Source organism: Castor canadensis, chromosome 7 (assembly GCF_047511655.1).
Source record: "Castor canadensis chromosome 7, mCasCan1.hap1v2, whole genome shotgun sequence".
Classification (NCBI taxonomy): domain Eukaryota; kingdom Metazoa; phylum Chordata; class Mammalia; order Rodentia; family Castoridae; genus Castor; species Castor canadensis.
In genome coordinates this window covers 136239141-136251632 of record NC_133392.1, presented here as the reverse complement: position 1 = coordinate 136251632, position 12492 = coordinate 136239141, and the positions used below count along the sequence as shown (strand labels likewise).

The window sequence follows — 12492 nt, the reverse complement described above, 5'->3', positions numbered from 1 at the left end:
TGCAGAGAGCATCTTACTTTTTCAAAAAGAGAGGTGATATGTCAGGAAGTGCTTAAAGAAGATGAAAGAGATTTTGAGTCTGTTTCTAAGAAAAATATTTTTGAGGTCAGCTGTGTCCCAGAATGATTAACTGATTTATTGGATTCATTCTTCTCTGTCTTTGGGAAATGCATGTCATCCTCTGCCAGCAATCAGTCGTTTTGCTATCCTAAGCCATGGTTCTGAAAGCACAATCTGTATCACATATTGAATGTCTTTTAGAATTTTGAAGACTTTAAACAGTGTCATATTCTTTCAGTTAGTATTTTTGTATTTCATCTTGCAGAGGATTATATGAATTATGTTTTCTCTTTAGGGAGGTAGTTGACTCAATGGTTCAGCATTTTAAAGTAACTATATTTGGAGACCGTAGACCAGTGTATGATGGAAAAAGGAGTCTTTATACAGCCAACCCACTTCCTGTGGCAACTACTGGGGTAAGATGTGCATTCCTTTATTGTAAAGCTATACTTTTACAATGAACTACTACCATTTTATTTTATTTTTTATTTTTTTTTAATTTATAATTAACAGTTTTATTTTTTTTTTTCATTTTTCTTTTATTATTCATATGTGCATACAAGGCTTGGTTCATTTCTCCCCCCTGCCCCCACCCCCTCCCTTACCACCCACTCCACCCCCTCCCGCTCCCCCCCTCAATACCCAGCAGAAACTATTTTGCCCTTATCTCTAATTTTGTTGTAGAGAGAGTATAAGCAATAATAGGAAGGAACAAGGGGTTTTGCTGGTTGAGATAAGGATAGCTATACAGGGCATTGACTCACATTGATTTCCTATGCGTGGGTGTTATCTTCTAGGTTAATTCTTTTTGATCTAACCTTTTCTCTAGTTCCTGGTCCCCTTTTCCTATTGGCCTCAGTTGCTTTAAGGTATCTGCTTTAGTTTCTCTGCATTAAGGGCAACAAATGCTAGCTAGTTTTTTAGGTGTCTTACCTATCCTCACCCCTCCCTTGTGTGCTCTCGCTTTTATCATGTGCTCATAGTCCAATCCCCTTGTTGTGTTTGCCCTTGATCTAATGTCCACATATGAGGGAGAACATACGATTTTTGGTCTTTTGAGCCAGGCTAACCTCACTCAGAATGATGTTCTCCAATTCCATCCATTTACCAGCGAATGATAACATTTCATTCTTCTTCATGGCTGCATAAAATTCCATTGTGTATAGATACCACATTTTCTTAATCCATTCGTCAGTGCTGGGGCATCTTGGCTGTTTCCATAACTTGGCTATTGTGAATAGTGCTGCAATAAACATGGATGTGCAGGTGCCTCTGGAGTAACAGTCTTTTGGGTATATCCCCAAGAGTGGTATTGCTGGATCAAATGGTAGATCGATGTCCAGCTTTTTAAGTAGCCTCCAAATTTTTTTCCAGAGTGGTTGTACTAGTCTACATTCCCACCAACAGTGTAAGAGGGTTCCTTTTTCCCCGCATCCTCGCCAACACCTGTTGTTGGTGGTGTTGCTGATGATGGCTATTCTAACAGGGGTGAGGTGGAATCTTAGTGTGGTTTTAATTTGCATTTCCTTTATTGCTAGAGATGGTGAGCATTTTTTCATGTGTTTTCTGGCCATTTGAATTTCTTCTTTTGAGAAAGTTCTGTTTAGTTCACATGCCCATTTCTTTATTGGTTCATTAGTTTTGGGAGAATTTAGTTTTTTAAGTTCCCTGTATATTCTGGTTATCAGTCCTTTGTCTGATGTATAATTGGCAAATATTTTCTCCCACTCTGTGGGTGTTCTCTTCAGTTTAGAGACCATTTCTTTTGATGAACAGAAGCTTTTTAGTTTTATGAGGTCCCATTTATCTATGCTATCTCTTAGTTGCTGTGCTGCTGGGGTTTCGTTGAGAAAGTTCTTACCTATACCTACTAACTCCAGAGTATTTCCTACTCTTTCTTGTATCAACTTAAGAGTTTGGGGTCTGATATTAAGATCCTTGATCCATTTTGAGTTAATCTTTCATTTTAAATTCATATTAGTGCAAATATGTATATCACCCCTCTTCTTCTCTCCCCTCCCCAACTTCTTCTCTCCTCTCCTCTCCCCTCCCTTCTCTTCCCCTCTCTCTCACCCAGGGCCTCATGCCTGCTAGGAGAGAGCTCTACTACTTGAGTTACATCCCCAGCCCTTGCTCTCTCTTTATAGCTATAGATACAGCAGATGACATATTTACTTTTTCCTGAACCATTCACAGTTAGATTGCATATATCATGTCCCTTTTTCATGTGTTTCCTAAGATTAAAGGTAAAAACCATAGTATAGTTATCAGCTTCATTAAATTTAATACTGATATGATCATGATACTTTTGTCTAACTAACAGTTAATATCCCAATTTCTACCCCTCTGGTGCAGAATCCAGTCCAGGACATTGTCCCTTTAGTCATTTTTATGAAACAATTCCCCACCCTTTTTTCTTTCATGTCATTAACATGACTGAAGAGTACAAGCACGTTAGTTTGTTGAATGTCCCTCAGCCTGATTTGTCTTATGCTTGATTATATTTTACTCATGTATATTTTGGCAAGGATATTACATAAAAGTGTTCATCTCTTAGTTCATTATATCAAGAAACACATAATATGTATTTGTTCCAATAATGATGATGTTAACTTTGATTACTTGGTTAAGTTGCCATGTTTCTCCTATAAAGACATTTTTCTCCTTGTAGTTAGTATCTTAAGGTGAGATACTTTCTTTAAAAAATTGTGATAAAATATACACAACATAAAATTTACCATCTTAACATGTTTAAGGTATAATTCAGTGTTATTAGGTACACTCATATTGTTGTACGATCATCACCACCATCCATATCTAGAACTGTTTTTACCTGAAATGCTGTACCCATTAAATAACTCTTCAGTCCCAATAACAATCATTCTCCTTTTTGTCTCTGAATTTTACTGCTCTAGGTACATAATCTAAGTGGAATTGTGCACTGCGTGTCTTTTTGTGACTAGCATATTTCACTTAGCATAATGTCCTCAAGGTTTATCCATGTTGTAGCATATGTTAGAATTTCTTTCCTTTTGAAGGCTGAATAGTATTTCACTGTATGTACACACATATTTTGTTTATTCATTTATCTGTTGATAGATAACTATTTGGCTATTGCAAATAATTGTGCCATGAACATGGGTGTACAAATATCTCTTTGATACTCTGATTTCAGTTCTTTTGGGTATATAACCAGAAGTGAAATTGCTAGATCATAGGATAATTATTATTTTTATTTTTTTAAATTCATCTTACTATATTCCAAAGGAGCTGCACAATTTTATATTCCCACCAATAATGCACAAAATCCAAATTCTTCACATCCGTTTCAGCTCTTATTTCCTATTTATATGTTGATGTAAAAGTAGCCTCTTATTTTTTTTTAATGATAATCTTGCTGTATAGCCTAAGACTGGCGTTTTTGACTCACTATGTAGCCCAAGTCTGGCATCAAACTCACAATTCTGCCTTAGCCTGTAGAGTGCTGGAATTACAAATGGATTACCACATCCAGCTTGATAATAGCCATTCTAATGGGCGAGGGATCATATCTAAATGTGGTTTTGATTTGCATTTCAACCAATAATTACTGATGTTGAGCATCTTTTCATGTGCTTATCAGTCATTTATGTGTCTTCTTTGGAGAATATCTATAAATCCCTTGTTCATTCTTTTCAATTGGGTTGTTTTGTTGTTAATGAGTTACAAGTGTTCTTGTTTTGACTATTAACCCTCTACCAGATATTTGATTTACAAATACTTTCTTGCATTCCATAAGCTGCCTTTTCTGTTTGTCATTTGTGTTCTTTGACGTACAGTTTGTAGTTTTGATATAGGGGATATATTTAAGGATCCTGGTTCTCAGTATTCTTTTTTAATAATTGATGACTCTTAATCTGTCACTCCTTGTACACTTATTAGTTGGCATTTGGCCACAAAGGAGAACAGTTCCTTCTACCCTTATTGGTCTTACTGTTCAGTTTATCCCAGATTTGGCCCCAAAACGTCACCACTTTTTCTTGTTTGCTTAGTCCTACAGTACACATAAAATCATTTCTGAATTACTGTACTCCTACCACTATAGAAAGCAAGCCTATCATAAAAGTTCAGGGTTTTATTTTATATGCATTTGTTCTTCCAAACCTGCTCTTTCTCCATCTTCAACTGTCAAACCAAGGCTATAGTCAAATTACTGTGTTTAAGAGTTATTCACCGGGGAGGGGCAAACAATGTATACTCATGTGAGTAAATGTAAAAACAATAAAAATAAAATAAAAGGGAAAAAAATAGTTACTCACATGAGTGTTTTCGTTTGTTGTTGTTGTTCAGTGTAGTTATGTTATTCATTTGAAATGTATTTGTGTTCATTTGATTTTCCTTATATTTAGATTTAACTTTTCCTCTTAACCCTGCTGATTTTTATGAAATATTTTAATATGTACACATTTTTTTTAATTTTTAAAATTTCTTTGAGATGGAGTCTCACTATGTTGTTGGGGTTAGTTTTGAACTTAGGGACTCAAGTGATCCTTCTGCCTATATAACTTTAATATGCTTCCAAATATCAAAACTATACCAAAAACTTGCTGAGTGTGATGGCCCACACCTGTTATACCAGCACTTGGGAAGCTGAGGCTGAAGGATGGTGAGTTCAAGGCCAGCCTGGGCTACATTGCAAGACCCTGTCTCAACAAGCAAAGAACTATACCAAAAAATGTACTCAGAATTGTTCCTCCCTTATTTCTTCCATCCCATCCCTTGAAAGTAACCAGTTTCTTTGTTTCTGGTTCCTGCTTCCTGTGTTTCTTTCTGCAAAAGTGAGCAGATACATGAATGTTTCTCATTTTTTCTTTATTTCTCACTCAAAAGAGTCATCCTATTTATAATCTTTTGTACTTTCCTTAGTTCATTTAATGATATAGTTTGGAAATTATTCCATAGGGGTTCCTAAGGATTTTCCTTCTTTCTCTTAGAGCTGCCTTAATGTTAGGGCAGTCAGAAAATTTCTGGTTTTTACAATGACAAATAATGCTGGCATGAAAACCTAAGTTATTTAAATTTTATTCTATTGATGTAACATTGAGATTGATTTTTTATTTTTGCTTGTTTTCTCTTAGTTGGCTTTATAAGTTAATTTTTAAATAATTCTGTTTATTTTTTCAAATATTTACTGTTATTCCATCAACAGGTAGATTTAGATGTTACGTTACCTGGGGAAGGTGGAAAAGATCGACCTTTCAAGGTGTCAATCAAATTTATCTCTCGAGTAAGTTGGCACCTACTGCATGAAGTACTGACAGGACGGACATTGCCTGAGCCACTGGAATTAGACAAGCCAATCAGCACTAACCCTGTCCATGCTGTTGATGTGGTGCTACGACATCTGCCCTCTATGAAGTGGGTGCTTCTGGCTTTCTTTCCTTTTAGATTTTAAATATGAAGGTTTGGTTAATCTTCATATGTTGCGTATTTTTCATTACTTCAGTTAAATAATAACATGCATATAAATCCTTTGACAAAACTAAGCTGTAGAAAATTCTCAGACTTTTGCAAATAAATATGCATCATTAGCATAACTATTTTAAAGAATTCTTTTATAGAAAAATGTCTAACCCTTTTCTTGGGAGCTGTAAGTCTTGAATAGCTGATATGTTTCAGATATATTCCTATTCTTAAATTACTTTGTCTTAAAAGTAGTTTCACTATAAAATAGTATCAAATTGTTTTGAAATTACTACTCACTAGCATTTCACATTTATGTGCGTATTCGTATATATGTTGTATATTGTCTTGAAACACATATGTAGAAATAGCTTTTTGATCTTTGACTGGTTGTTTTGTTTTGGTTTTGGTTTTGTTTTGCAGTATTAGGGCTTGAACTCAGGGCCTTGCATTTGCCAGGCAAGTGCTCTACCAGTGGAGCACATCCTTAGCTCTTCTTCAGCATTTTTAAAGTTGGAACTGTTAACTGTTTTAAACCTATTTTTAAGAAAATATTTTAAATAAAATTTATTCTTATGTAAACTAATGGTTCTGAGAATGGAGAATTTCAGAAAAGGATGCTGATAGACTTTTTCATTTTGAATGACTACCTTTTGCTTTCACAAATTCAGAAAATAACTTCATGCCTTCATAATATAAGCATTATTATGATAAATTAATTGTCTGTGCTTTAGTTTCACCTGTTCTGCAGATTTAAATGTTTTTATGGAAAGAGAGGATTGAACATGCCATTTTAATTTTTATAGATATACGCCTGTGGGGCGTTCCTTTTTCTCAGCTCCAGAAGGATATGACCACCCTCTGGGAGGGGGCAGGGAAGTATGGTTTGGATTCCATCAATCTGTTCGGCCTGCCATGTGGAAAATGATGCTTAATATCGATGGTAAGGGCACAAAAGCTGTATTCTGAATTGGGTAGTTGATTTCTATATGGCATGTGCGTGTGAATTTTATGCATATAACTATATGTACTGGTGTCTTAAAGTAATATCAAGACATGACAAACTGGAAAACCCTTAGTATTTTTATTACATTACATTTGGAAAGTCTTTATCTAGAACTTTTCCTGGAATGATACTAAACATGAAGCAAACACATGAAAACAAATACAAAAACCCTGATGTGATCATCTAAGAATTTTCTCTTATGACTACTTTTGTGCTTTTAACTTAAAGTCAACATTTCATCATAAAATACACATATTAAAGGAAGAAGAGAAATCTATTGGTCATAAGGACTCCAGGCATTATGCCTGCTGCTGGTGCTGAATGTGCTGCTAATTGTACTCTTGTTTTTAAGTCCTCTCCTACAAGTACTTTCAAGTTCACATAAAAGTAGAGAGAATAACACAATGAACTGCCATTTATTTAATTATCATTCAGATGGTTGGATTTTTCCATCTTTGTTTATCTATATTTCTTCCACTACTGTTAAATTTTTTAATCAAATTCTGGACAACATATTATTTTGTCCCCACACGTACCTTTGAAAATTTGGATGTTTTCTTACACAACAGTAAAGCCGTTTTCATATGAAGAAAATTTAAACAATTTTTGTATTCTCTAATAACCTGTCCAAAATAAGTTCCCAGATGGTCTCAAATATGTCTCTTTTTTTTTTTTCTTTCTTTCTCTATTTCTTTCTTTCTTTTGTTTTTTCTTTTCTTTCTTTGAACTCAGGACCTCAGGCTTGCCATGCAGGTGCTTTGCCACTTGGGCCACACACCCACCCCAAATTATGTCTCTTCTTAGTTGATTCTAATCAGAATCCAAGCAAGATTCATACCTCACATTTGATTATTATGTCTTTTTTAATCTCATAGGCCCATTTCCTTCCCTCTTACTTATTTGGATTCTCTATTTCTTTCTCTTTCTCTCTCTCTCTCTCTTCCCCGCCCCCCTTTTATGATAACGACTTGTTACAGAAACTTGGTCACTTGTCCTATAGAATATCCACAAATTTGACTTTGCCTTTTGTTTTCTTGTGTCATTAGTTTGTTCCTCTCTCCCTTATATTTCCTGAAAATGAAAGTTAGCCCTTAAATGTTTGATTCACTTCTGGTTCAAAATATTTATAAATGCTTTATATTGTGTCATAGTTGGTGGCAAATGATATTAGTGATCCCAATTTTAGTGATGCTAAGATTAATCCACAGATTAATCATTAGGTTCAGAAATTTCTCAGTTGCAATTTTCCCAGTCAACCTTTTAGTACTATTATTCTAGTCACTGATCATCGTTACCCAAATTACTTATTTCACTAGGGCTTCCCAACTGGTAATTTTTCCAGGTTTGTTATTCTTTTCACATTAGATGCAGTTCTTGTGTAGAAAAGCACAGGGTCCTATTGATAATTCATTGATAGCTTTCTTGTTTTGTGGCACTGCAGGATATTCAAGACTCATCCTGTATTTCCTGCTTAGTATCTGGAATTAGCTGTTCCTCCAAGGATACTTGGATCTTTCTAGATCAGTGTATAACTTCCTCATTTTTTCCAGCATCGTCTACCATTGTGGAAATACCAAGAGATGATATGTTTAACCAGTCCTCTTTAGATGTATGGTAGAACTGTTTTTAATTACTTGCCATTTCTGGATATTGTTTCATAAGTATTTAGATATATCTGTAGGATAAATTCCTTGAGGTGAGATTGATTGTCCAACAAGGGTAATTGTGTTTATAATTGTGATCATTATTGCCAGATTGCCCTCCATAGAGGTTGTAAATATTTTGTATTAATGAATGAAAGTACTTGTTTTCTTATATCTTTGCCACTAGAATTGTCAAACTCTTAGATTTTTGTCAATCAGATATGGAAAAAATAGGTACTTTAAATTTGCATTTGACCACTTTTCACTTTTGTTAGGCCACTTGTGTTTTTGTTTGCTTTCTTTCATTTTGTTTTGTTTTTTGAGTTTTTAGGGATCGAACCCAGAGCCAGGCATGCTACCCATTAAACTACACCTCCAGCCCATTTGTGTTTCTTTTTGTTCTTTTTTTTTTGGCAGCACTGAGGCTCGAACCCAGGGCCTTGTGCATGCTAGGCAAATGCTCTACCACTGAGCTACATCCTCAGCCCCCATTTGTGTTTCTTTTTAAGTGAACTGTTGCTTTATGTCCTTTGCCCTTTCTCTTCTGTTAGATTTTTGGTTTTGTCATTTACTGAGAGCACTTTATAAGTTAAGATCAACCATTTGTTTGAAATGTAGTTGCAGCATTCAACCTAAAATTGTTATTTGTCTTTGAACCTTTGGTATGATGGATTTTTTTGTTGGTGGTTTGTTTGTTTGTTCATTGCTACATAAAATTTTGTTCTGTTGGCACACCACTTACACGTATGTATTGGTCAATCATTTCTCTTACAACTTTTAATATGTGAGGCTCATTTCATTTTCTTTTTTCAAGTTTTTCAAGACTATTTTTATTTTACCACATAAGCCTTAGAAATGCTTTGTGTAGATTCAGTAGGTGAGAGCGCAGGTTATTTTTATTGAGATTTCAATATTTTATTAATTAAATTAGAACAAATTGGCATCTTTAAGGTATTGGAGTTTTCACATCCAAAAACATAAGTCTTTCTATTTATTTTCCTGAGGAAGAGTTTCAAAGCTTTCCTCACATAAATTTTGCTCGTTTCTTGTTATCTTAGATATTTTCCTTTGTTGCTATTTAAAAGGTTAATAGGTTATAACTGGCTATGTTTTGTGGTACTAGAACTTAAACTCAGGGCTTGTGCTTGCTAAGGGAGATGTTCTACCACTTACTATGTCCCCCAGCCCTGTTTTGCTTTAGTTATTTTTTTCAGATCGGATACCTTGTTTTTGCCTGGTTGGCCCCAGATTATAGTCATATACCTCCCGTGTAGCTAGCATTAGAGGTTTACACTACCATGCTCAGCTTGCTTTCTTTGCTCAGATGGGGTCTCACTTACTTTTTGCCCAGCCTGGAACTTCAATCCTCCTGTCTCCACTTCCTGAGTAGCTTGGATTACAGGTGTGAGCCATCGTACCCAGTCTGATTGTAGTTATTTTTCCAAGTGATTTTTTTTCTTGTTATTTCTAGGTTGTACTCACATACATCATTTGCACATAGTGATAGGTTTACTTCTTTTGGATTTTTGTACCTCTAATTTTTTTATCCAATTGTATTGACTATTTTAGACAGGACATTATGAAATAGTAATGATTAATAGAAATCTTTATTTCTCACTTTAGAAGAAATGTTTTTGTTGTTTCTATATTAAGCATTATGCATACATATATGCTTGTACATATTATGTTAAGGAACATTTGTTGATTCCTGTTTTATTAAGGACTTGAATCAAGAATGCATGCTAAATTTTGCCATTTGCCATAAATAGCATTTATGTAGCTATTGATAATTTCAGTTCTCTTTTTTTTTATAGCATTAAACAAAATTAGAGTTCCTAGATTCTTTTAATGTGGTACTGAATTCTTTTTGCTAACTTTACTTTTTAAATTGAAATGTAAAAGTAAGACTAATATGTGGCCTTCTCTTTTGTGTGGTCTTTTTCAAGTTTTGGTATTGATATTATATTTCATTTGACAATTCAGAATTTCTCCATTTTGTAAAATGTACAACAGTTTTAAAACACCATTGTTTGTACCAGCTCCTACCAGATTTAGTAGAATTCTGAGAAACCTGGTGACCTAGTGTTTTTGCTTCATTTTGTATTGTGAAGAGTTTTTTTTATCTTTTATAATAAAAAGATTGTTATTAATAATATTTATTATAATTAACTTATTATATTATTTTTAGGGGTACACTGTGACATTTACCACAATTCTTACAATGTATCAGTTGAATTCACCCCTTCCCTCAATCTTCTTTATCTCCCCTCCCTCCATGGTGAGGAATTCTTTTAAAATTCTGAAAGCCAGTCTACCCAGACTTTCCAGGGTCACTTCCACAGGTCATATTTATTTACTAGAAAATTATTTTATCTGTATTTAATTTAATGTGTAGGATCTTGCAAAGTATTTCTCACTATTTCTTGAATCATTTTTTTCATATTAGTAAAAGTATTAAAAATAATGAATTTTTTTCTGATAACTGTTTATTGTAAGTTTTATTGCAGAACTTCTAATGTGTAGTTTTTATTATGTAATTTTCTAGAAAGTCTATAAATTTTAATTATATTTCCCCTATGATCCTCATAGTTTTTTAGAGACTTAAAATTTTTAGTTGGAGATCTTTTTTGTTCTTTGTTTTATTATTAATGTCTAGTTTAATTGTGGTGCTAATCAGAGAATGTGGGTTTTTTTTTTCTTTATTTATTTTTATTGTTTTAGTAGATGGGTGTCACTATGTTGCCAAGCTGGTGTTGAACCCCTGGCTCAAGTGATCCTCCTGCCTTGTACCCCAAGTAGCTGAGAATACATGTGCATGCCTCTTCACCTGGCTTATATTTCTACTTTTAGAAATTGTTGAAGTAGTTTTTGTAGCTTTATATCTGGCCAATTTTTATGGTAGTTTAATATCTATTTCATAATAAAGTATATTCATTTATTAGGGTAGAATGAAATTAATATCAGAGCTACCATTTTGATTATGTTGTTTATGTCATTTACTAATTTATGTATTTATTTTTGTTCTTTCGGATTAAGAGAAATAAAATGTTTGATTTCTTGTTATTAATGTTTCCATTTCTTCTTATATCCCTGATAATTTTTGCTTTCTGAAAGTTGAAACCATATTATGCAAATCATATATATATATATATTTTTTTTTTTTTTTTTTTTTGCAGTACAGTCACTACCACTTGAGCCATGCTCTCAGCCTGGGAATTATCTTTACAATGATAAAAGTGATTTTATTTTTATACCTTTTGGTCAAAATTATACATAATTTAATTAAAGGATTCCGATCTATATTTTTATAAACTTCATCCAATCTTTTAATTTTCCATTTAATTTGATTTTTAAAACTTTTTTTTTTTTTTTTTTTTGCATAGGGCTGGTACTGGGGTTTGAACTGAGGGCCTTGTGCTTGCTCTTCAGGTGCTTTGCCACTTGAGCCACTCCTCTGCCCCTTTTTGCGTTGGTTATTTTTGAGATAGGGTCTCCTGTTTAATGCCTGGACCACTATCCTTCTATTTATGCTTCCCACGTAGCTGGGATGACAGGTGCACAGTACTCTGTCCAACTTTTTATTGGATGAGATGGGGTCTCGTGAACTTTTTGCCCAAGCTGGCCTTGAACTACAGTCTTCCAGATCTCTTCCTCCCAAATAGCTGAGATTACAGGTGTGAACTACTATGCCCAGCCTCTTTTCATTTATTTTTATACTTTCTGAATTTTAGCTGTATTTTAATGCAGCATAGAATAATTTTGTTTTGTGAGTCAGTTTAAAGTTTGTTTGTTTTTCTGTTTAATGGATGAGTTAAGCCAGATAGATAGGAAGGTCCTGGTTTTGTCAAATTATCTTATGTTATTTTTTTCTAATTAATTTCTAATTTTTGAACTTTCAAGTGCTGTGTGTTCTGTGCTTTTAAAATTATATTTCTAATATTAGGAAGATTTTTTTCCTTGTAGAAGTTATCTTTTATACCTTTATGTGATTCTTAATCCTTTTTGAAAGTAATGCCTTTTATTTCCCTTAATGATAACAATTACATTAATTTCATTCTCTTTCCTCCTTCCCTCCTTCCCTTTACTAACTAGTTTTAGCCAGCATTGTATTATTACCTCTTATATGTATATATGTGTATATATATATATATATATATTTTTTTTTTTTTTTTGTCAGCACTGGGGTTTGAACTCAGGGCCTCACACTTACTAGGCATGCTCTCTACCACATGAACCACCCCACCAGCCCTTACCCCTTATAATTTTACTCTTTAAGTTTGCTTAAAGTTTTACAACTTGACTTTCAACTTTGAATCTTATCTATTAAATGTAAAGGTATTT

At 33.8% G+C, this 12492-nt stretch overlaps 1 protein-coding gene across 6 annotated transcripts in view; it reads left to right on the top strand.

The window, feature by feature from the left end:
* The window catches only part of Ago3 (argonaute RISC catalytic component 3), a 141871-nt gene that overhangs the window by 51967 nt on the left and 77412 nt on the right, over positions 1–12492 (top strand). For 5 of the 6 annotated variants that reach the window (XM_074080587.1, XM_074080585.1, XM_074080586.1 and 2 more), the window contains exons 3-5: positions 356–476; positions 5249–5457; positions 6309–6445. In XM_074080587.1, the coding sequence (XP_073936688.1) occupies positions 356–476; positions 5249–5457; positions 6309–6445 (467 nt within the window). Of the gene's footprint in view, positions 1–355; positions 477–5248; positions 5458–6308; positions 6446–12492 lie in introns of those variants that run through there. The other variant, XM_074080592.1, reaches the window with a different exon arrangement.